At 36.4% G+C, this 26,564-nt stretch overlaps 1 protein-coding gene across 4 annotated transcripts in view; it reads left to right on the top strand.

The window, feature by feature from the left end:
* Positions 1–26,564, top strand: part of TMEM232 (transmembrane protein 232) — a 210,323-nt gene that overhangs the window by 14,823 nt on the left and 168,936 nt on the right. For 3 of the 4 annotated variants that reach the window (XM_045500592.1, XM_045500600.1, XM_045500584.1), the window contains exons 3-6: positions 9,704–9,839; positions 21,187–21,298; positions 23,078–23,183; positions 25,489–25,646. In XM_045500592.1, the coding sequence (XP_045356548.1) occupies positions 9,721–9,839; positions 21,187–21,298; positions 23,078–23,183; positions 25,489–25,646 (495 nt within the window). In that variant the 5' untranslated portion in view covers positions 9,704–9,720. Of the gene's footprint in view, positions 1–9,703; positions 9,840–21,186; positions 21,299–23,077; positions 23,184–25,488; positions 25,647–26,564 lie in introns of those variants that run through there. The other variant, XM_045500604.1, reaches the window with a different exon arrangement.

Raw genomic sequence — 26,564 nt, 5'->3', positions numbered from 1 at the left:
ATAAGAAAGGAGATGACTCTGAATGACCTCTGTTACCTTCCAGTCTCAGGAAACATCTCTCTCCACAATCCCCAAAGCTTTTTTCCTCCCTACAGGGTGTCATCTCTTCAATGGGTTTAATTTTTTATTTTTGCTTTTTAAAGATGGGATAGAGCCAGAGAGTAAAGGCAGTTTTAGCTTTCTGCTTTGGAGAAATTCAGGCAAGGAAGAGCACCTGAGTATATATGACTCCACAGAATAGAGAAGTACAAACCAAAAGGGAGAGTTCTTAAAATAAATAAAGCCATCATACTTAAGAGGCATCCATGAGACTCAATAACTCATACTTCTCTTTTACAAACTGGACATTTTTAATCTTTTAATCATTTCCAAAAGGTGACATGGTTTTTATATCTCCTCACTTATCCCCTCATGCCACTTGGTAAAATAGATCACTTGGTTGTCTTTTAATGTAAGTATAGGAGCCCAAATGGGTGAGATAATTCAGTTCCCATCATGTTTTGCACAAAATGTTTGTAATTAAGATTTATAACTGATACACATAATTTAATTTTGCAATGGCAAATAAAAAATAGCTATTTAAAAAACACAGTTGATATCAATATAATCCATTATACTCAAACTTTATGCTCAGCAATTTGAAGAGTCCCTACTCTGAGTTTGGATTTTATTGTAGGCAGGAGGGCTATACTAAAAGCTCTTAAACAGGAAAGGGGGTCTAGGGGAAGAGGAAAAGGCTCAGATGATATATATTTGGAAAAGTTACTCTGGCAGTCATCTAAAAGATGAGGCCACAGGAAAAGAGATCAGAAGGAGACTGGAAGATAAGGAGTTATGGTATTAGTCCAGGACAAAGATAATGGCATCCTGACCTGGGAGAATGGCAGAAGGCATTAGAAGGGGGCTTAATAGGGGTGCCTAGGTGGCTGAGGCTGTTAAGTGGCTGACTTTGGCTCAGGTCACGATCTCATGGTTCATGGGTTCAAGTTCTGTATCAGGGTCTGTGCTGAAAGCTTGGAGCCTGCTTTGGATTCTGTGTCTCCCTCTCTCTCTGCCCCTCTCCCACTTGTGTTCTGTCTCTATCTCTCTCAAAAATGAATAAACATTAAAAATTACTCTCTTTAAATAAAAAATAAGGAGGCTTGATTAACAGATATCCTCTGAAGATGGGAATCAATACAACATAATGACAAATAGTGTCTCCCCATTGTTTTGATGCTCTGCAATCTACTGAAAAACCTGAAGCAAGGTGAGGCGTGACAATGACCATGAAAGGGAGATTTAGATGGGGCCTTGGTTTCTTATGATTGTGAAGGTGTAAAACAGATCCTAAATTGTCTAGTTTTGGAGTTAAAAGAGTATTTAACATCAAGAAATATACTTTTTTATCTTGTTTGAGCCATTGTCATTTTTACTTCTGTTTTATATCAATAAATTTAATTCTAATACCATATATTCTCCTACAATCTTATTTTTATTGAAGTAAAAATTGCATATAGTGAAATGCATGAATGTTCATTGTACAATTCAATGAGTATTCTGGGTATCTATTTCTAGAAACAACCATTTTAAAACTTAGTGACAAATAATTTTTTAAAAATCAACTGGAGTTGATTATACACAGTTGGGTAATTCTCATTATGGGTCTTTCCTTTGATTTCAGTTAGATGTCAGATGAGGCTCTAGTCATCCAAAGGCTTGGCTGGGTTGGACATCCAAATGGCTCATTGCATGGCTGGCAGTTGCTGCTTGCTGATAGCCTGGCTGGGTGCTCAGCCGGAGCTGTTAACCAGAGCTCTTGTTGGTGACTTTCCATATGACTGTTGGCCTCCCGGCACAGTGACTGGACTGTGAGAGAACATCCTTAGGAGACCTACTGGGTAACAGCAAGGCTTTTTTATAGTCTAGCTTCATTGTCCCAAAGTGTTACTTCTGCTACATCTGGTTAGTCTAGCAAGTAACAAAGTTAGGCCCAGATTCATGGAGAGAGTAAATTAGACTCCATCTTTTGTGAGGGAGATACAAGGCCACACTGCAGAACAACATGGAGTATGGAAGATACTGTTGCTATACCATTTTTAACAACTGTGGTCAGCTACAGTGAGCTTTGATACATATTTACACTCATGTCAGCACCTCCAATATATAACATTTCCATCTGTACCTTCCATTCAATCTCCACCCCCACATTCCATCCTCCCACAGATCATCACCACGTAATGGCTTTGCCTGTTCTTAAACTTCATATATTTGGAATCATACAGTATGTACACTTTTGTGTTTGGCTTCTTTCACTCAATTTTTGGAGCATGTGATATTAGTTTGCTTGTTAGTACTGAGAAGAATCCTGTAGGTTTTTATATGCAATGTTTTTATTATAATTTATTTCTAAGTATTTTGAAATTCCTTTGTTATTTCTTCTTTGATCCAGAGGTGACTTAAAATTGAGTTTCCTTTTTCTCACTATATAGAGGGTTAATTTATCTTTTTATTATAATTTTCTGACTTATTCATGTTTTGATGCCAGGAAATATAATCTACTTATGTAGATTACCTACTTTTTGTAATTTATTAAGACTCGCTTTCTAGGCCAGAATATGATCAATTTTTAGAAATTGTATTCGTGTGCTTGGACAGAACGCATGTTCTTTAGTGATGGAATACAGAATTCAATTTGGTTTGTTTGGTCCATTATATTAATTATATTGTTTAAATCTTCTGTACCTTAGCTGATTTTATTTCTCGTTGTTGACTACTTGACATATTAGTAGTTAGGAAAGTGTGGCTCAAACTACTTGTTCTTAATTTATTTTCTCAGAGCCACACTGCTTACGTCTTTCTCCACCTGGAATAGACCAGGTAACAATAGCCCTTCAGTTCCCCAGTAGCTTAGCTCGGGGTTTTTCCTCTATAATTTCTTGGATTTCAAATTTCTTAGTGCTGCAAAGTTGTTTTTAAAGACAGGTAGCTAAAGCCTGTGTTAATTAGTCAACTTTATTAAAGGCATTGAATCCCACATCACTATTTTTTTATACTGTTTATTCCAAAATCTTTTTTTTTTTATTGGACGTAATCTACTTTTTTTGTATGTGTAGATTCTTCTGAGATTTTTAATGTATTTTTCAAATAAAAATACTGCCCATTTCCCCCCATATTTATACTCCTTTTTTCTTTTTCTTATACAGTATTTTTGTTGGCTAGGACTGCCTATAAAATGTTGAATTAAGTAGTAAGTACATACTACTTTTATTGTTCTTGGCTTATTGTTCTTTTTTATTGTTCTTGGCTTTTCAGATAAAGCTTCTAAAATTTTGTTGTTAATTATGTTTCTTTTAGTTTTTCTTAGGTAGTTTAAATTAAAGAATACTGACATCCCTTGCTTGCAGGGTTTTTTTTTTTTTTTAATATATAATCATGAATGGAAACTGGATTTAATTGAATTAATCTTTGGTGTACATAAAAATATTTCCTACTTTTTTGTCTTAAATCCATCAATGTTATGGTCTGTGATAATAGATTTTTATAATATTAAATCATCCTTGCTCTTCTAGACTAATTCATCTCAGTTATAATGGATTATTTTTTATTGGTATTGCTGGACTTGGTTTCCTTGTTCTTTTTTTTTTTTTTTTTTTTTTGGAAGTTTTGCAGCTATGTTAATAGGTGAGATTTTCCTATTAAATCATTTTCCCGTACTGACCCAAATCCTGTTACCTTTAATGGTCTAGAAATTTATCTCTTTTGTATAGAATCTCCTAAGATTGGTGAAACTAAATAGGCATAAAAATAATAATAAAACTATGGAAAACCTTACAAAGGTATTCTGGGGAGAAATAATAAGAATAGAAGAAAATGACAAGTAAATTTAAATAATTGTATTAGCAATTAAAATTTTTAATGTTTATTTATTTTTGAGAGAGAGACAGAGAGAGTGCAAGCAGGGGAGGGGCAGAGAGAGAGGGAGAGAGAGAATCCAAAACAGGCTCCAGGCTCTGCGCTGTCAGCACAGAGCCCAACGCTCTGCTTGAACCCATGAACTGTGAGATCATGACCTGAGCCAAAGTCAGCTGCTTAACCGACTGAGCCACCCAGGTGCCCCTGTATTAGCAATTTTAAAAGTAGTTTTTAAGTGTTCTGTTTATTCTTTTGGTTATCATAATGTTAGATATTATGTCTGTTTTGAGGTTGATTAAATGATTAGAGATAATCTTATATTTCATTTTTGTCTATCTATATGTCCTTGTGACTTTTTAATTAAATGCTGAGAAGAAATCAATTAAATCTATGTAAGTTTGAACCAAAGCTTTAAAACGTGATATTATAAAAAAAAACTTCAGTGATGTAGAAAAGTTGGGAGATTAGTAAAGGAATCCTCATTTACTTTTAGCTCAGATTTAACAATTATCAGTTAAGTTCATACATTGTGATGTGTTAGTTACATAACATTTTTATGCCTAACATGTTTATTACTTAATGCATTTATATGATTAGTTAGAAGAATATTATACAAAGAACAAATAGTAAGTAATGAATATTACTCTTCACTTGGATAGTAATGACCCCTTAACAGGAGATACTACTCTAATCCCTATTCATAGATGAGGAAACTAAGGTAGTTTAATTAATTTGCGGTTAAGTAATTTGCGCAGCGACGGAGTTGTAATCTGTGCTGGAGCCAGAATTTAAAGCAAGCTGTTGATTCCTGCACGTGCATGGTTCCCTGCTACACCACATAGGAGTGAGAGATGGAGACCTCACAGAAGTAAGGTGATAAGGCAAGGGAGGAGTGTCATGATAAATGAAAAAAGAAAACACTTATTTCTAGAAGGGGTGGTAGGCAGAGTCAGTTACTATAGAGGGATCAGGTGAGATCAGTACTGAAAAACACTTAGTGGGATTGTTCACTTGGAAATCATTGTCAGCCTTGGGAAGATTATCTCAGTGCCAGGACAACAGAAACTAGGTTCCAGATACTGCATTTTCTGCACTGAAATAAATTCAAGGGTAAATATAACTTAATATAAAAATCATATCTGATATAAGCTAAAGGTAAAATCGCACTTTTTGCCTGCTTCAGACAAATATGCAAGGTAAATCTGTGGAATTTACTTAAATTATTGGAAACCATCCCTGGAAAGTGGTAGAGAAAATATGAGTTATTGTAGCCCATCCTCTATGGTGGAGAGCTGTCTAAATGAAGAAAATTAGAACAAGTGAACAGGTCTAAGAAGTAGTTGCTGTCAAAAATGATTTTTTTTTTCATTTCAGTATTTGAAGGAAGTCTTTATTTAAAAATTCAATCTTTAAGATCATTTTTATTCACTTAAGATTTTGGTTTCATTTCAATCCACAAATTCAGTCAGCACCATGTGTTTGGGATATTTAAATTTTAAAGATCTATTTAACTTACAATAAAAAGCCGATTTAAAATTTACATCATGTTTTGCTGATTCAGGGCAGAATGGCTATTTCTTGACAATGATGTAAAAGTAAAATGATCCAATTTAACAAGGCCATTCTAATCTCTTCGCATTTAATTATTGCGATTTCCCAGCAGTGTAAAAGAAATGTGTCTTGTATTTGATAGCAGAAAAAGAAAAATTTTTGTTCTCATATTTTCTGTTCTTGTTTTAAGGTGGTCTGGTGTTAATAAAGAGCATGATATATGCCTCTGTCTGTCCCTTTCCATTCAATTCACCAGTCAACATCCCTGCATGTAACTGTCCTGAGAAGGAATAAAATGGTACAAACGATTCCCTTAGTAGGTTCTAGTAAATGGTTCAACAAAACCCTTCATCAAATAGTGTGTTAGAACCTGGGTGTGTTGTCCCCAGTAGTGGTTAGTACCCGTAACTCTAGTTATATTGATATAATGCAAAAAGGCCCAACTGTACACACAATAATAGTAACAACAACAACAACAACAACTCCTTGTTGATAGCTTCAGGTGTAGGATTCTACTGAGAATTTGATGAAGAATATTCTTATGAAAAAACTAAAAATTTTGTTACAGTTGATACCATTTTTGGATTTTCTATTTTGAGATATCTTTGGGGGGAGGGGAGTTTTCCTTGTTTATTTACCCCATTGAGGATTTAATCCTAACATCACAATGGGAAAATTTTTTGAAGGTATTCATCATTTCTTTTCAGAAACTTGAGTTTATTTGGTTGTTTTAGTCAAAAGCAATCCTAACTAATAAAATACACTGGGGAGTCATGTCTCTCTTTTACATGTTTAAAAAAATTTTTTTAACATTTATTCATTTTTGAGAGTGAGAGAGACGGAGTGTGAGTGGAGGAGGGGCAGAGAGAGTGAGAGATACAGAATCAGAAGCAGGCTGCAGGCTCTGAGCTGTCAGCACAGAGCCCGACGCGGGGCCTGAGCTCACAAACCACGAGATCACGACCTGAGCTGAAGTCGGACGCTCAACCTACTGAGCCACCCAGGTGCCCCTATATGTCTCTCTTCTATATCACAATGCTATTCAAATAGTATTTGAATAACAAACTAGTGTTGATTAAGCCCTGGCACTGTTACTCTCAAGATAGGTAGATACTCCCAACATAAGGCAGAAATAGAGAGTAAGAGTATAGAAACTTCTCTAGCAATTTGACATTTTCAACCCATCCAATCTGGGAGACCCAACTTATCAACTGTATTTTAGAACTTGCATGTTGAGCAGACAGCTCAAACACTTACCACTAGTACCAGCAGATGTATGCGATCAATGATTAAGAGAGAATTTCTAAAACAGTCTCCAACTTCTTGAAATCTCAAAAAAATAGGACTAACTGTAGTCAATCCTGTGAAGTATATCACGAGATGGCTAAGAGCTCTAGGTCAGTATGCTTAACACATGCAAACAAAGATCAGTTTGCTTTCAGTTTCCCTTCAGTTATTTTTCTTCTTAAGTGGCCTGTATTTTTTCCTTTCTATTAATTTGGAATTAAATTTTTAAAATGAATTTATCTTAGAGTATGACTGACTCAAATTTGTGTTTCTAAACTCTATTTCTGAAATATGTGATGTTTTATGAATGATGGGTTTCTTTTTGTCTTTTTTTTTTTTTTTTCAACGTTTATTTATTTTTGGGACAGAGAGAGACAGAGCATGAACGGGGGAGGGGCAGAGAGAGAGGGAGACACAGAATCGGAAACAGGCTCCAGGCTCTGAGCCATCAGCCCAGAGCCTGACGCAGGGCTCGAACTCACGGACCGCGAGATCGTGACCTGGCTGAAGTCGGACGCTTAACCGACTGCGCCACCCAGGCGCCCCTCTTTTTGTCTTAAAGACTGCCTTTAGTGGGGTTCCTGGGTGGCTCAGTCTGTTGTGTGTCCTACTTTGGCTCAGGTCATAATCTCATGGTTCGTGGGTTTGAGCCTGGCCTAGAGCCTGCTTTGGATTCTGTGTGTCTCTCTCTGCTCCTCCCCTGCTCATGCTCTGTCTCTCTCTCTCTCAAAAATAAAATAAACATTAAAAAAATAAAAAAAAAGAATTTGTCTTAGTGTAATTAAACATCTTCATATTTTTACATGACTCACAATAGATACTTGCCAAATATAATACCAACATAGTGAATTTCCAACATTTGTTGCTACATTTATCTAATTGTTTTGAATATCCCTATGTCTTTATTATTGTTGTTCAGGGCTTATGTGCACTTTATCACGCATCATTAATAATTGTTTGTAGTTGGGGCGCCTGGGTGGCGCAGTCGGTTAAGCGTCCGACTTCAGCCAGGTCACGATCTCGCGGTCCGTGGGTTCGAGCCCCGCGTCGGGCTCTGGGCTGATGGCTCAGAGCCTGGAGCCTGTTTCCGATTCTGTGTCTCCCTCTCTCTCTGCCCCTCCCCCGTTCATGCTCTGTCTCTCTCTGTCCCCAAAATAAATAAACGTTGAAAAAAAAATAATTAAAAAAAATAATAATTGTTTGTAGCTATTTTATGGAGTTCCTTTTAAGGTGGAAGTACCCAATGTGGAGACAATGTGCTGTTGTTAACTTTAAAAAGTTAAACTCCTAAGTATATTAGTCCTGTTTAGGAATAACTTGTATTTTAAAGTTAGGGCCACTCTAAATGACATCCCTATATATAGCCCAGTATGGCTGCTGACTTAAAAATACATTTGTAGCGTGCCTGAGTGGCTCAGTCTGTTAAGGATGACTCTTGGTTTTGGCTCAGGTCATGATCTCATGGTTTATGAGATGGAGTCCCACTTGGGGCTCTGCACTGACAGCATGGAGCCTGCTTGCAATTCTCTCTGTCCCTCTCTCTATGCCCTTTCCCCTGCTCACACTCCCTCTTTCTCTCTCTCTGAAAATAAATAAATAAACTTAAAAATACATTTGATTTACACTCTAATGGATATAGATTCTTAGAAGCAGAACTTGCTATAAGCAATAGCAATAGGTAATAATGTTGTGTGTTTATAATCCATTTTGTGCTGGATATTTTCCCATTGCTCTTCCAGATCCACTTTCTACCCTTCTTCACTCTGCCTTACACCTTCTCTGGCTTCTAGTTTGGCTTAGCTAATGGGAAGCACAGGTGGGTGATTGGAGTGGAGGACAGGAGAGTGAGATCAAAGTTCCTCCAGGGAAAGTTCCTCCAGAGGGATTCTCCAGGATCCCTCTTAGCAGGCAGCCTCAGATTGGTTGCATGTCTAGACCAAAGGCCAATGTTTTCTATTAAGCACCACTCTCCAAAGCTATTCTTTCTGGGTCCCTCTTCTTCTCAGTTCTGACAGTGGTGTGTCACCTCCTTCTTCCAGACCCCGAGGATGGCACCATCTTGGGTTTTATTTTATTGTATGTTTTTTATTTCAATAACTCTACATATGTCTTTTGAGTCTCTTTATTCATTTACTCCATTTGAGTGTGCCATCTGCTTCCTGCCAGAACCTTGACTAATATAATGATCAGTTTTAAAAATTAGCTAGCTTGAAAATGAAGTGCAAAACAATTCAATGTAAAACTTGACTACCTATTTCATTACTTCATTTGCTATTTAAATGCTCTACCAAACAAAAATAGTATGTTCTAATTTGGGTCATACACTCATAAAATGTATTCAGATGTACTTAAAAAGGAAAATACATCTGGATTTGAGAGCAAGCAGGGAAAACATAATCTAAATGCTAAAAAAAAGACAGAGGACAGAAAAATTTGCAAGTAATTTTAAGAAATAGAAAGCATAGTGATCTAATAATGATCACAAGCCTGTACAGAAAGCTTCCTATATGCCATGCTCAATTCTAAGCAATCTACATTTATGCACCTGTGTATTTCCTACAGCAACCCTGTAAGGAGGTAGTATTCCCATTGTACAAGTGCAGAAACTGAAGCACAGAGCAGTGAAGTAAATCAGTTTGATTGTATCCTCTGAACTATGATGCCATGATCTTCCAATGGTTTTGCTGATAAAACAGCTGAAGTATAATGAAAGCTAAATATTATATGAAAGAATAAGTTTTAAATAGTAACATAATAGAAAGCCCATGGGTTTTCAATTCAAAGTTGGGTTTGATTCCTGGGTCTGACATTTTAAATTAAATTTAAATTCTTCCTTAATGTAATTTCTTTCTTCAGACTGATTTTCCTTCTTACCACCCTTTTCCCCACAAATCATGAATTTGCATGTAATGTATTATTTGTACTGTGAGTGCATTTGTATTTTAATACAAAGTTTAATATTTCTGTTTAGGTTTATGATCTGTGACTATGCCTGTCAACAAATCACCCATGATTACTAAATTAGCAGTGATATCTTCCTCTTATCATGAAAAACTCTTGACGTTGAATTTTCAAAATTTAAGGAAAAGAAGGAGTAATAAATCAAAGTAAGTTTGAAAAAGTTTTCATGTTATTAAACTAGCAGACCCATATGCTTTGTAGAATTTAGAAAGTACAAATTGTTATGAATAATTTTTTAAAAATCACCTATAATTCTATAACTAAGGATAAAAATATTAAGGTTTACTATTTTGTAAATAAATGGATTCATAATTTGCAATGATCATATGTTTCTAAAATTTTGAATTGTATACTTTTTGTTTAAAATAAGCATTTTTCCTATAAACATATATGTCTAAGTTGCCATAATAATCTATGAAGTGCAAAAGAGAAAGTATTTAATAACTACTCTATTGTGAAGCACTTCAGTTATTTCTGTGTCCTTTGCTATTTCAAATTAAGCCAAGAGAAAATTTATTTCTGCATTTCAAATTATTTCCTTGGGGTAAAGTTTCTAAAATGAAGTCACTAGATCAAAGTTTGTTGATAATTTAAAAATTATGTGTAATTTTAAGAAAATTTTAAAAACTTGAAAGTAAAGAGAATTATAGAATACATAATAAAACTTGCATGGTGACATATAGTTACATTTGTTTCAAATACCTTTCTTTAATAAAGAATAGATCAACAAACAGATAAACTTGAAAATCTTTGACCACGTGCCCTCCCAGCTAAAATAATTATGCTAGATATCATTTCAGTTCATTTTTTGATTTTAATATACATGAATATAAAGTTGCATTTTCCAGATAAATAAAAATGTAATTATACTTAACTCATTTATCTCTGGTTGGTTTCTTAAGTCAGTGTTATGTTTTTAACTCAATCCATACTGATAATTGTTTTATTATTGATAATTGTTTCTTCATTCCTTTTTTTCCCCTCAGCAGATTAATGTCCTTCTACTCATAGCTTCTATTACTGCTATTGAGAAGTTAGGTGAAATTTGGTGCTATTTCTTTCATATTAATCTGTGTTCCTCCGCTTATATGCTTTCAAAATTTTTTTGTCTTCCACTTTCTGCAGTTTACTATGGTGTGTCAGAATGTAATTTTAAACAATTATTCTGCTTGGATCTCTCAAACCTTTTAAATCTGTGGACTGTATCATAATTCTTAAAAAATTATCTGATATTGTTTCTTTAGAAATTACCTTGACAACTCATTTTCTCTTTTCTGTCCTTCTGGGAATCTTGACTACATGTATATTAGACCGTCTCATTGTATATTTCACCTTTCACTCTTTAGTCTGTATTTTCCTTTTTTTTGGTCTCTTTTTACTGTAGTGTTTGGAACAATTTGTTCTGATATGTGATCTATTTTCCACGTGACTACTTTTCTTGTTACCATATTTACCAATTGAGTTTTAAAATCTGCCTGGAGTATAAATCTGCATTGAGACTGATCTCAGCAGCATGCACGCGCGTGCGCGCGCGCGCGCACACACACACACACACACACACACACACACTTTTTTTTTTCCTTTCTCTTTCTTTCTCTGCTGAGCACCAAGGCAGCCTTCTTTACATATCCCTGGAGTTGGAGAGAAAGGATTGGGAATAGTTCTGATTGTTTTTACCTCAGGTATTTAGTTAGACAATGTGAAGGGAGTCCAAGTTTTCTGTACCTTGGAAGCTCTGGGTTTTTCGTACTGCACAGTCACTTAGAAAACATACTTGGTCTTCTCTCCATGACCCCTTGTACCAAGGGAAACCAGATTCTGTTCCTGGCACAAACTGTTTGAGATGAAGCAGAGAACTGTCTTGGATGAAGGACATCACTTTTGTTTTCCTTCTTAGGTGTTACGTGAATTGTCATATGCCTCATATTGTATTTGTTTCACTTATTCTTCCTTAGAAACATGGATTTTTTCAGGCCTAGTGTGGATTCTGTTAGAGACACATTTAGGGCTGCATGTAAATCTTTCAAATGAGGTACTGAAGTCTATTCTGGACCAAAGAGGAAAATCACACAATCTTACAATGGATTACTGGTTCAGAGTATTACTATTTTGTCACAATTTTCTTTTATAACTAAGATTATTTTATTGTGTATTGTCTGTTTTGCTTTTTCTACTTCATCTCAGAGATGGTGAGGTCCAGAAGATTTTGAGGACTTACACCAAATATATACATTTATTTTAGGTGACTGGAAAGAATTAAAAGGAGGGTAAGTCTTACATTAGGAAGATTTAGTCAAGCTATTAGATTATTTTACATCTTTTTCATAGAAATATTTTTTATATCTGGAAGGCCAGAGTCTTCAGTTTCCTAAGATGTTAATAAGCCCCCAATTTTTTCTTTTTATTAATGTTTTTGACACTTTTATAGATAGTAAAATGTGCTCTACAAATACATGCTCTAAATATTTAAAAATACTATACATGTACCTATCTATATAATATTTCTGATTTTTTAAAAAAAACTTTTTTTAATGTTTTATTTATTTTTGAGACAGGGAGAGACAGAGCATGAACAGGGGAGGGGCAGAGAGAGGGAGACACAGAATCTGAAACAGGCTCCAGGCTCTGAGCTATCAGCACAGAGCCCAACGCGGGACTCGAACTCACGGACCGCGAGATCATGACCTGAGCCGAAGTCGGCCGCCCAACCGACTGAGCCACCCAGGCGCCCCTAATATTTCTGAATTTTATAAGTATACATTCATAATACAATTTAGCTTTATAATATGGGCTCTAAATATGTGTTGTCAGCAGCAAGAAGAAACTTTTCTAGACCTAACATTTATATTCTGATCATTTGTTTATTTTGTCTATAGGCTTTGTTTTTCATTTATCTGAATTATTATAAGCCTTTAAGTAAAATTCTAAATTTTAATTAGGCCTGTTAATTTTAGCCTGAGACCTATATATTGTAGAATTTGAGGATGACTATAGATGATTTAGCCAAAAATATGGTGACAGGATCTGGATGGCCATAGAGAGCATGAACCCATGTAATTATGTATTAAATGTAGCTTTTTTTGGAATGTATTACCCCTATTCTTCACAGAGCTAGAACAAATAATCCTAAATTTGTATGGAACCAGAAATGACCCCAAGCCAAAGCAATCTTGAAAAAGAAAACCAAAGCAGGGGCATCACAATCCCAGACTTCAAGCTATACCACAAAGCTGTAATCGTCAAGACAGTATGGTACTGGCACAAGAACAGACACTCAGGTCAATGGAACAGAATAGAGAACCCAGAAATGGACCCACAATCGTATGGCCAACTAATCTTTGACAAAGCAGGAAAGAATATCCAATGGAATAAAGACAGTCTCTTCAGCAAGTGGTGCTGGGAAAACTGGACAGCGACATGCAGAAGAATGAACCTGGACCACGTTGTTACACCATACACAAAAATAAACTCAAAATGGATGAAAGACCTCAATGTAAGACAGGAAGCCATCAAAATCCTTGAGGAGAAAGCAGGCAAAAACCTCTTTGATCTTGCCCGCAGCAACTTCTTACTCAACACGTCTCCGGAGGCAAGGGAAACAAAAGCAAAGATGAACTACTGGGACCTCATCAAAATAGGAAACTTCTGCACAGCGAAGGAAACAATCAGCAAAACTAAAAGGCAACCGACAGAATGGGAGAAGATATTTGCAAATGACATATCATATAAAGGGTTAGTATCCAAAATCTATAAAGAACTGCTTAGACTCAACACCCAAAAAACAAATAATCCGGTGAAGAAATAAATGGGCAAAAGACACTTCTCCAAAGAAGACATCCAGATGGCCAACCGACACATGAAATGATGCTCAACATCACTCATCATCAGGGAAATACAAATCAAAACCACAATGAGATACCACCTTACACCTGTCAGAGTGGCTAACATTAACAACTCAGGCAACAACAGATGTTGGCGAGGATGAGGAGAAAGAGGATCTCTTTTGCATTATTGGTGGGAATGCAACGTGGTGTAGCCACTCTGGAAAACAGTATGGAGGTTCCTCAAAACATTAAAACTAGAACAACCCTACGACCCAGCAATTGTACTACTAGGTGTTTATCCAAGTGATACAAATGTGCTGTTTCGAAGGGACACATGCACCCCTATGTTTATAGCAGCACTATGAATAATAGCCAAAGTATGGAAAGAGCCCAAATGTCTATCAATGGATGAATAGATAAAGAAGATGTGGTATATATATATATATATATATATATATATATATATATATATATACACATATATATATATATATAATGGAGTATTACTCGGCAATCAAAAAGAATGAAATCTTGACAGTTGCAACTACACGGATGGAACTGGAGGGCATTATGCTAAGCGAAATTAGTCAGAGAAAGACAAATATCATATGACTTCACTCATATAAGGACTTTAAGAGACAAAACAGATGAACATAAGGGAAGAGCAACAAAAATAATATAAAAACGGAGTGGGACAAAACAGAAGAGACTCTTAAATATGGAGAAAAAACAGGTTATTGGAGAGGTTGTGGGAGGGGGGATGTGCTAAATGGGTAAGGGGCATTAAGGAATCTACTCCTGAAATCATTGTTTCACTATATGCTAACTAATTTGGATGTGGAGAATGTATTACCCCAAATGAGAGGTCAGTAGCTACTGATGAGGATGTCTGTAGAGGGTACAAAAAGTCTTGCAAAATCTTAGAAACCACAGACCTCTTATACTTAGGCTGATACCACTGTCTTAGCCCAAGTCACTAGAAGGTAGAATATGAGAAGAGGATTAGAATTATAATACTTTATGTAAGGTATGCAAGGTCAATTCACTAAAGGTGGAAAAAAAAAGGAAAATGAGACAGGAAACCTTGATGCGTTATCTCCTGGAGCACTAAATCGCATCTTGCCATAATGAGACACAGGAGAGACGTGTCCATATTTGGCATATGGGACTTTTTAAGACAGCTTTCAAGGAGAAGCCACATCTCACAATAGTCCACAGAATGGAGAAATGAGGAGGGTTATTCATATCATTTGTTCCTTTTTGTCTAGCATTTTCCTTCATCAAGATTCACCCCGTAGGTGCTAACTTACCATACTTCCAGCTTGTGTCACCCAGAAGATGGCTACTCCAAATGTAGAAGAGGAGAGGCAGCTCAGTGTTTGGCCATGGAGATCATGCAGGCAGAAGTCAAGTGAATCTGAGACTCTGCACAATATTTATGGCCAAAACAGGCACTAATCATGGAGACCTTATAAGCTTTGTGTGCTTGAATTTTGTGGAATGTTTTCAGACATCAGAATTTTCTTATCTCTAAACTCAACTCAGTATCAGTGTTTCACTAGTGACACTACTGTCTTAAAGATTTCCACTCACTTTCTAAACATTAACTCTAGTGGTCTCTTTGTCCTTAGTTTTGATTCCCTGCAGATGTATGTTTGGTCATCGTCTTATTCTACATTCTGTTCTTTGCTCTCTCAGTCTAGAATTGCTTGTTTGCATGGAACAGACACAACATCAAATTAACTCAGGCAAAAGGAAAATGTAAGGGAAGGATACAGCGTTGTCTGGTGGAACCTGAGAGCAGAAGGCATAGCCAGGCCTCATTCATGCGTTCAGTACTTATTATGTTCTCTAATTGATACAAGAGATAAAATGGTCAACTTGACAGATGTAGTCTGCATCTATACTAGACTATAAACATGAAAAAGATAGCAGCTCTGGCTATACATTAGTAAATAATCTAACAAACATTGATTGGGTGCTCCAATGGTGAGCAAGCAGCTTTCTGTTTGGGAGTGCTTTGTTGTCTTGAATGGCCTCTCAGCAAAAGCCACCTCTTGGCTCTACAAGACTGTAACATTTCTGTTCCGCTCTAACATCAACTAATTAAAGTATCAGGTAATTATTTAAAATCCCTGTAGAGAGGATTAGATTGGTCTAACTTGATTCAGACAGGTGATGTGACCTAATCAGCTACAGTCAGGGAGGTAGGATCATATGATACTAATATAAGAGCTGGACCTACTGACTCAGTAGGGACTATAAGTAATGGACAATTCTCAGAGAAGGAATTTATACCCCAAATTATACACATATTTGAATTCCATTGTAGTGCTCCCCTGAATCTCCTTTTATTATATTCACTGTCTCTTCTTTTCTTCTTGCCTCTAACTATGGAATCTGTCTAAAGATCTCCCTTGACTCTTTTTTTTTTTTCCTCAGTACTCTTCCTCTTGAAATTTTGTGGCTTTGAATATCAGTGATAGTAGTTGAATCTGAAATCTTCATTTCCATATCCTATCCACTTCCCAATACCTGCCTCACAAGTCTGGATCATAGACCTCTCCACTTGGATGCCTCACAGGTAAATCATAATCAGTTGTCCAGAACAGCACAGATCATCTACCTTTATTCCTCCATCTTATTGTCCTAATGTCAGCTCTCTACTACTGATTGTATAGGCTCAAAGCCTTGAGATTATCTTACCTCCACTCTCACAATTCTTCTCACATCCTGTTAGTCATCAAGCCCTATTGGTTTAGCTTCCACCTAATCTTTCATATTCATTTACTCTTCCTCACTTGTATTGCCCAAACTGTAGTTCAGACCTTTTTTAGTTCTTACCTACATTGTTGAAATAGTTGCTGAGTGGCTTCCCAACAGTGACTCCTCATTTAAAACTATTCAACCTATGACTTTGAGTTTAGACATCCTAAAGTACAGTGTAATCTCATAATTCTTCTGCACAACAGTTCCTTTTTATTTATTAAATAAAACTTAAAAACCTGTGCGTAACGTAGAATTAGTGCCCACTGCAACTAAGAATATCATAAATAGCAATGCCATTTAAATAAAAATAAAATTTATTTCTCTGAATGTAGTCAGTCCAGAGCTGGTATGGTGATCTGGAACCTAGGTTCCATCCGTCTGCTCTGCCGCACATGGCTTACACACAAGGCAATCTCATGGGTTTATCGTGGCTGCTGAAGCTCCACTTATCACAGTCATGCTTCATGCAGCAGGATAAAGGGCAGAAGGGTCTGTTCCCCCTTTTTAGTAAACTTCCCAGAACTACTATCTGAATTTTACTTACATTTTACTGGCTGAAACACAGACATACAGGCATATCTAACTGCAAGAATCTTTTTGTAAGAAAATGAGAACAGACACCAATGTAGGAAGCTATAAATCTCTGCCACAGACCACCTTTCAATGCCATTTATGTTTGTCCTCAACCCAGAATTTCCATCTTCATTTCCTACCTTGATTTTAAGCATTCTGTCTGTTTATGCTGGGTTAAATTCTTTATTTTTTCTCTTTGTTCCCATTTGCAATAGTTAGGGTAAATTGGAAACAATTATAGAAAGAGGCCACTAATTTCAGTGGCTTAGGTAAGATAGAAATGTATTTATCTGACATAAAAAGTCAGTGGGTCTAGGCTGACAGGACAGCCCTGCTTTTAGTGAGAAAACTCAGGACCCTCATTATCTCACAGGGTGTTGTACTCATCTGCCTAATCAAAGCTGATTCAGCGCTATATTTGTGTTCCAGTCCACCAGAGGGAAAAAAGGTATAATTCTAGAGAAAATGGTGTGCCTTCAAGTTAGAGGTGACCTGAAATTTGCATATATTACATTTGCTCACATCCCATTAGCTTGGCTATATGCCCACATCTAGCTGCCAGAAAGACTGGGAAATATAGAGTAGCTAGGTGATCATGTGCCAAAGAAAAGTCAGATAAAGAATTTTGAAAGGACAGCTGCTATTCTGTCACATTCCAGTTCCTTTGTATTCAAGTTACAGCTTAAGTGCCATTTCTGCAAAGAAGCTTTTTCTGGATCTTTAACCCAAAACAGTAATGCTTATAACTAACAGTTATCCAGCACTTGATATACACTGGGAACCAGACTGCAATGATACTTTTCAAAATTCTACAAGATGTTGTCCTCATTTCCACCGATGAAAAATGATAGTTCACACAGATTAAGTGATTAAACCAAGATTACAGGACTAGGAATTTATTTCTACTTCTAAACTCTCACAGGATTTCATTTCCTTTTTTTTTAATGTTTATTTTTGAGGCGGGGGGGGGGAGAGAGAGAGAGAGAGAGAGGGAGGGAGAGAATGCGAGCAGGGGAGGGACAAAGAGACGGGGGGGGGGGGGAGACAGAGGATCCAAAGCAGTCTCTGCACTGACAGCAGAGAGCCTGATGCAGGGCTCAAACTCACGAACTGTGAGATCATGAGCCAAAGTTGGATGCTTAACCGACTGAGCCACCCAGGTACCCCTCCTTTATTTATTTATTTTTCTTAGTACATCTTTTTGTTGCATCTCACTTCTTTCCCACATTGGGAACTTTCTGAGGCCAAGTCTGATTCCTCTTCTAGCCCTCACTGTATATAGCAAAATACTTTGTATGTAGGAGACTTCCCTTAAATATTTACCGAACAAATGAATTGTCAGCTAAAATAATTCTGAATTCACAGGTAACACAAATAGTTTAGGTAGGGTATTCATGCCAAGTATATTTTCTGTATATGTAAAATTAGAATGATCTTTATTTACTTCCTTTTCCATACGACTGCACTTATATACTTATAATAGATTACATTTATCTTTGAAGAAATTAGAATGTGGGAAGAAGTTGGAAGGTGGGAAGCTAAAGCATATTTTCTTTTCAAATGCCTATATTTATTCTTTTCTTTTTTAAATATATTTACTTAAATTTCAGTTGTTAACATACAATATAGTGTTGGTTTCAAGTATAGAACCCAGTGATTCATCACTTACATATAGTATGGGGACAGATAAATTAGAATAGTGTGTACCTGTTAAATATCAGGCCATGTACAAGGATTTTTTAAAATTATGGCATCAGGGGCGCCTGGGTTGCTCAGTCGCTTAAGCATCTATCTGACTTTGGCTTAGTTCGTGATCTCATGGTTTGTGAGTTCGAGCCCCACGTTGGGCTTTGTGCTGACAGCTCAGAGCCTGGAGCCTGCTTCAGATTCTGTGTCTTCTTCTCTCTCAGCCCCTCCCCCACTTGTGCTGTGTCTCTGTCTCTCAAATATAAATATAAAAAAAATTAAAAAATAAAATTATGGCATCAGTTTGGGTGGACAAAATTATACAGGAAGTAATGGGAGATGTCAGTCAATAAAGGAATTGTTGCATTTGTGTATATCCATATTACTGCCTATTAGCATCATTTGAACTTGGGGCATGTCTAATAAATTTAATGAAGAAAGAATGCTACAGTGCTATATACATGGTTCCATTTATTTAAATATAATTATTTATAGGTCTGTTTATGTTTGTGAACATTGAGAAAGGTATGCAAGGATACGCACTAAACCATTGATCTTGGCTATTTCTGATGGGTATGACCGGAGGCAGTAATGTTGGGAGTCTAAGTGTGTTAACTTTTTCTTATGCATCCCTTCATGTTTGGTTTGTTGTGAAAAGCACTGTTATGTTCATATTTTAAAAAATATAATTTCTAATGAAATTTATAAAAAATTAACTGCAGAAAGGGGATACCGTCTTGAAATTCCCATAGCACTTAGTACACATGTGAAGATTAGAGCTATTTTGGAGTCTTCATGTGGATCAAAGATATGTCATCCTAGATGACTATTGAGAAAGAGTTTTCAGCCAACCTTCACTGTATTTATCTAAGCAGATTGTCTCCAAGGTGGAGAGTGAAATAGAGAACACAAAATCAAGAATGGGAGTTACTCATTTCAGAATGCCAATGCTACCAGAGTGCTAAACCTGAACTCTTCCTCTATTTTACTGTAAGCTCCTTGAAGGCAGGGCTTTTTATTCCATCGTTGTATCCCCACTTCCAAGATTAACAGGAGATGGTCACTAAATGCCTACTGAATGAATGACCGAATAAATGCACATTTTAGGATGGCAGTTAAAGAGTTGGTTATTTCATTAATTGTTCTTCACTGGGATATCTATATTTGGTTCTGGTTTATAGGACACCATGCCATTACCTCTCCTCATCCTGTGATCATAAGGCACTCTTTACTTTTACATATGTCTGTCTCCTGAAAAGGCCTGTGACCACAAAGCAACTATTTCACGAAATTCTGAACATGGTAGTTCTTGAAAAATGTGGGTTTTTTTTCTTCCAGATCACTCCTTCTAATGGCATGACTCCAACAGTTATTTGGTCACACAAATAAAGAACTCATTGATTCTATCAGCTATTCATCATTCCTCTGATATCACTTTTGATCCCATGCTCATCTTAAATCTTATGGTATATCATTATAATCACTCTCCTCATTCTTTTGCATACACCCTCAACTTATTTTTCCCACTTCTCTTTGAAATGCTCATCTATTCTCTATGCACTCCCACAGGGGTTCCTTTTCATTGGCAAGACCTTAAATACCATATGTGTATTTAATGACTCAGTAATGACTCCAAAATTGATGTATCTCGCCTGAACTTTTCACCTGAAATTTGAACTCCTATGTCTGATTGCCTGTTCCATGTCCCCGCCTGGATGGCTATGGCCATCTCGAACACGATATGTCCAGTATTGAATTTATTCTCTGCCCTCACCCCAAACCTGCTTCTCCAGCAATCTTCCCCATCTCAGAAAATTGCAGTTCCATCCTTCCAGTTATTCAGTTCAATCATGAATTCTTTTATTTCTCTCATGCCTAATTTCTAATTCTTCAGGCAGTCTTGCTGGAACTAATGTCAAAATATACCCATCATCCAAACTTTTCTCTTTACCGACATTTCTCTAATCTGATCTAAGCCACTGTTAACTCTCACCTAAGTATGCATGTGCCTCCTCCCTGGCTACCTCCCACCTTTCCACACTCCAGCTCTCAATCTGACATTGGAATGATCCTATTAAAACTTAAGTTAAATCATGCCACTCCTCTAATCAAAACCCTGCAATAACTTCCCATCTCATCCATAGTTAATCTGGCTACTTGTCACCTCTCTGACCTTACCACATACATCTTTCCTCCCTCGCTCATTTTACCGCAGCCACAGTTGGACTGATTCTACTTGCATGGAGGGAATAAAGGTTTAGCTTAAATTGAACCTACACTGATATATGTGAAGAGATAAATTAGTCTTCAACATAACTGGAGCTGTGCTGAGTTTTACCTATGAAGAAGGCATATACCAACAAGACTTCTTGCAACCATTTCAGAAACTTTTTTTTTTTCAGAGACTACAAAATTCTTTGACATTATGAGAATTCTGTTTCTCAGTAAGATCATGATTAGATCAGTCTAGGAGGTCTGTACACATATTTTCTTTTTATTTCACTGATTTCTATATGTGTGTATGAAACATTTTTATTAAGGTAAAGTACTTTTTTAAAAGAAAAGTGTTACACCCAGTCCCTGGTAGTCCCAAATTAAAATTTGGAACTGTTAGCTATAATTATTCATTTGTTTGGTTTAGGCTATCATTTTCAATCACAAAAGAATTCATCTTGAGATTCAACGAAACAAAAAATCCGAAAGAGAAGGAAGAATTGTTGGACCTAGCTAGAAAAAATATCCTCAGATGTAAGGTAATAGTACACTCTTTGATTACTTAATATATGGACTTTCTGTTCTAGTTGGTGGGTGGTTACATGTTCCAAAATACTGAAAGGAAAAATAAGAAATACTTTTTTAAAGTTATAAGTAAGCATAGTTAAAGATAGTAATGCAAAATAAAGTTAAAGCTTATAGCCAAATAATTCAATGTCAAATGGATTTTTAGGTGGAGATTATCCATAAGTTAAAGGGAAATGTAGCTGTTGACACTTGACCAAGGGCTCGCCACAAAGTATGAAAGTCTGGAGAATAAATTTTTGATTATGAAAATTCCACTTTTTTCTAAAAAAAAGGTTGACTGAGATATGAAGTGTCCCAAAGAAGAAAGGAAGATTTCCTAAACCTTCACTATACATGCCCGGAATACTCTATTCTTTCTGTGTAACAAATTATTCACCTAAGTTGTAGAAAAGAGATTCTTTAAGAGTGTGCCATTAATTTCCAAATTTTTAAACACATACCAAAACAGAACAAGAAGTGAAATAAGTCTTTGTTTTACTTTTCTTACATTAGATCCAGTTTGTTTGGAAGAAACTAATATACCTATGATTTTGCTTTAATACAAAAAAAAAATCATGCAATGAAAGTTGCACAAAATTGAAGCATAAATTAAGCCATCTTTTTTGTTGTGGTGGTGGTTGTTATTTCCCAGTATTTCAGTTCACTGTTGCTCATATTTTTTAAAATTTTGAAAAAATTTGATTAGAAAAATAATGTACTTCATGCCAAGAGGTGCTAGCAGGTACATTCATCTGTGAGCTTCTCTCCAATTGGCCAGCTGCTCCCCAGGGCAGTCCTAGGAGTGGGACCATTAAGAAAAGACTGGTCATCTTGGTATATATCTCATGTTCATTACTTTCAGTCCATTCACAGTGAAGTAGCCAGGGTTTTCCAGCAAACTGGCTTCAAACTACTTTCTGTCGAACTGCATTTGTTCAATATACTTTTCCTTCTAGAATCAGAGATGCTTTCTCTTGGTGGGGAAATGAGATAGAAGTAATCCTTAGAAAGTAAAGAATAAAAGAATTATTTCTAGCAAATAACTAATGACATAACTCAGAATATTAGCAAACGTTCCTTACATTTTAGCATTAATAACAATTTACAGGGGCGCCTGGGTGGCGCAGTCGGTTAAGCGTCCGACTTCAGCCAAGTCACGATCTCGCGGTCGGTGAGTTCGAGCCCCGCGTCAGGCTCTGGGCTGATGGCTCAGAGCCTGGAGCCTGTTTCCGATTCTGTGTCTCCCTCTCTCTCTGCCCCTCCCCCGTTCATGCTCTGTCTCTCTCTGTCCCCCCAAAAAATAAATAAACGTTGAAAAAAAAAAACAAAAAAAACAAGTGCACCCCAGGGGCGCCTGGGTGGCTCCCTCAGTTGGGCGACCGACTTCGGCTCAGGTCATGATCTCACGGTCCGTGAGTTCGAGCCCCGTGTTGGGCTCTGTGCTGACAGCTCAGAGCCTGGAGCCTGTTACCGATTCTGTGTCTCCCTCTCTCTGCCCCTCCCCCGTTCATGCTCTGTCTCTCTCTGTCCCAAAAATAAATAAACGTTGAAAAAAAAAATTAAAAAAAAATAACAATTTACAGAAAATGTCAAAAAATAAAAATAAGAAAAGCAAAACAAAAAGTTTTATACATCTCTGGTTGTAGAGCATAGCCTCCTAGAGTGACCTTCAGAGTATAATTAAATAAACACATAAATTTGTAAGAAGCTGTACATTTTGGTTTGCCTTTTTTCATGCTTTCCCATAACAGAGAAAATTGGGTCTCAAAACCTTGGGCTCTGGGAAGCATGTTCATCTTCCTACTGCATGGACGGAAGTAATATATCTGGCTCAATGCAAAGGAGAAATCCAAGATGGTATGTGCTCTAACTAAGCTCTTTTTAGTTACCTCAAGTGTTTTGTAGATTAGCAGAGAAGGTATAATTTGTGAACTTTAACATTTGAAAACTATGCAGGATCCAAGGAAAATTTGCCTTTCTGTGTCAAAATATCTGGTAATGTTTCATTAGGAAAGCTCCTTTGTAATTTTGAATTCATGAATTTGTTCAACATTTTAATTACAAAAGTGTTTTAGAAACTTTTGCTCTGGCTAATTAAAAAGTAATATAAAATGTCATTTAGTGATTTTGAATTACAATAGGCACTATACTTTAGAGAAACTTGTTTTGGACTTTTATAGTTCTTACTCATAAGACGTTAGCCAAATGGTTGTTTGTTTTTCACTTATTTTAAACAGCCATTTTACTCATTACCTTTTCATTTATCACTTCTTATTTATATGTCTCCTTTTAAACCATCCTCCAACCAATCTAAAAAAGAAATTAAAAAACACTATTTTTAAGGAGGTAAAATTCCTCCTATCGTTATCCTAAATTTTATGTGTATGCCTTTTACAATGAGTTTTAAAATGTTAACCATATGAGGTCAGAGAGTATTTTCCTATGTAAATTGGGTTTTGTAGTGCTATCCGGGCCTTTTCAAGCAACAGGAAGAGTAAGAACAATTTTGTATTTAACCTACCTATATGGCACTTCATCACAGTGCTATCCACAGCCTGACCTATACTAAATTTTTAAATGATATTGAAGTAAACAACCCTAGCTTATCAGCAACCAGCAGCTGCTTGCTTTTCTTTGTCCATTAAACCTGTTTTGTTCAGGTATCCTTCAGTCACGTGATTCAGAAGACTGGCGCTTCCCAGCCTGGGCATCCGGGGGAGGTCATAGTTGATCTAAACTAATCATGGCCATTCTCTTTTGCTTCTAAGTGATTACATGACCTGATTAGGAGTGGTCACGTGACCTGGTCCTGACCAGAGATATAAAAAATAGGTCTATTTGGAGTACTTTTTGTTGAATTGCTTTTGAAAAAATATGCCTGGGGAGAAAGCACTTCTTCCCTTCTTATACCTTTTGATTTCTCTCTAAATGAGTTGGTAAGAAAATAATGCATGGAACTTGTGTGGTTATCACAGTCAGCCTGTATATCAGAGAAGGTGAAAGAAAAATACATACCCAGGGCAGTTAGATGAGCCAGCCCTACAGTATTTCCAACTACGATCTTGGGAAATAATGAACATACTTATTTTGAAGACACGTCTTTATATTTCCTGTTACACACAGTCAAAAGCTTTTTCACTCATCAAGATATTGAACTCCAAATAAAAAACCTAAGTATGAATTTGTCTTACCAGCTCCACAACTGAACACCCTCCACACCTGTCTTGTCTCTTGTCTGCTCCTCATTCTATAGTCCATCCACTTTCCATGCAGCGGTGACCATTCCAAAGCTTAAATCATTTCTAGTGCCTTTTGATTACGCTTAAAATAAGCCCCAACTACAAGGTTCGTTATGATCTGGCTCCTGGCTGCCTTCCCTACTTATTCATTCTGCTCCAGCTGTACTGTTCTCCTTCTTATTCCTTGGATGTGTCAGGGCTTTTTCTTCCTCAAGTCCCTGCATTTGCTGTTCTTTTCAGATATTTACATGACAGCTCTTCAAAATCCTTGTAATAATTTGAGGTGTAATTTCTCTGGGGCTTTAGCTTGATATTCTTCCTCACTCATCTCCCCTGGGTCTTACTTCCTCTGCCTTGATTTTCTAGTTTTTCACTCTTTATAGTACTTATCTTTAGCACTGTCTTCTGTTATCCAGTTCTGTTTCATTTCTCCACCATCATTTGTGTGGCCTGGCGATCTACTTTGTGTTGGCTGGAACAACTGGAGCTCCTTGGGCATTTCTCTGTCTCTCTTCTATCTCCATCTCTGTAGTCTCTCTAGCTTAGTGACTTCTGAGTAATTAAGACTTCCTACATGGCTGCTTAGGGTTCAAAAGCTAGCATCTTGAGAAAGAGATCGGAGTGGCAGCTGTATTGCCTTTTCTGATCTCGGTTTGAATATCATGCAATGTCACTTCTGCTGCATTCTATTGGTTGAAGCAGTCACAAGACCTACTCAGGTTCAATAAATGAAATAAAAGGGGTGAAAAGGGGAAAGGGGTGTAGACTTCACCTCTTGATGGGAGGGGTGTCAAAGAATTTGTAAATATTTTAAAACCACAATCTGGCTTTGGTGACAGCAAATAGTTAATTGTAAGACTTAATTGTAGCATGCAAACAGCATTACTTATGAATTATGATGTTTCCAACTTTTAATATTTCAGAAGCTTTAAATATGCTTTATGCTTCCCTGGACCATGCTTCCTTTGATTATGATCATCTGCCTGCATTATTTTTTGTTGCGGAATCAGTTTTATATAGACTCTGTTGTGATGCATTCCAAAAGGCATACTTATATTCAATTGAAATAAAGCTGGCAAAGGTATGTTTTAAAATATTTTTAATGTGTTTTAATTGCTACACATACTGCATGAGGTCACATGACACCTGTTTTAGGACCTAAACAGGCCATTTGGTTTCATTATGGAATATTCTTTTGTTTGTTAATTTATTTTAACCTTTTCTAAATGTGGATAATACATTGTTACTTGATATCCAAATGGAGATAGTTTGATGACATATAAGTTCACCAACTATGTAAGAAAATAATAATTAAAATCAAGTTTAATTTATGTCTAAATATATATAGCATTTTTCCTTTCTATTTTAAGAATTTTTAAATACCTCTTTCCATTTTAAAACGTTGACAACCTTAAATAGTTGCCCAATTTGAGAAGGTGAATTGTTCTCTCAGTATTCTGTGTCATTTAGAGCCATAAGATGGGAAACTATCTTCATGTGGTTCATGTTTCATAAGGTCCTGGATGTCATATGGGTCTACTCCCTGTGATGATGCTGGTTGCCTGCTGTAAAATTTATTATTAGTCAAAAACACTTAGCTTAACTGGTAGTTTTATTGCAAAGAAGATAAAAAAAAAACTAGGAGAAAAAATTCTTTTTTTTTAATTTTTGAATTTTATTTATTATTGAGAGACAGAGAGAGACAGAACATGAGCATGGGAGGGGCAGACACAGAATCTGAAGCAGGATCCAGGCTCTGAGCTGTCAGCACAGAGCCTGATGTGGGGCTTGAACTCACCCTCTGCGAGATCATGACCTGAGCCGAAGTCGGACGCTTAACCGACTAAGCCACCCTGGAGCCCCTGGGAGAAAAAATTCTTAATAAATACATACTCTTAAAATATGATATTTTAAGAATTACTTGCAAAAATTATTATTATTTATTGCAAAAATAATTTCTTATTCAGTTTTGACTGTGAACTATAGAAATCAACCATGA

This window comes from Leopardus geoffroyi, chromosome A1 (assembly GCF_018350155.1).
Source record: "Leopardus geoffroyi isolate Oge1 chromosome A1, O.geoffroyi_Oge1_pat1.0, whole genome shotgun sequence".
Classification (NCBI taxonomy): domain Eukaryota; kingdom Metazoa; phylum Chordata; class Mammalia; order Carnivora; family Felidae; genus Leopardus; species Leopardus geoffroyi.
This window is presented reverse-complemented; position numbering and strand designations above follow the sequence as displayed.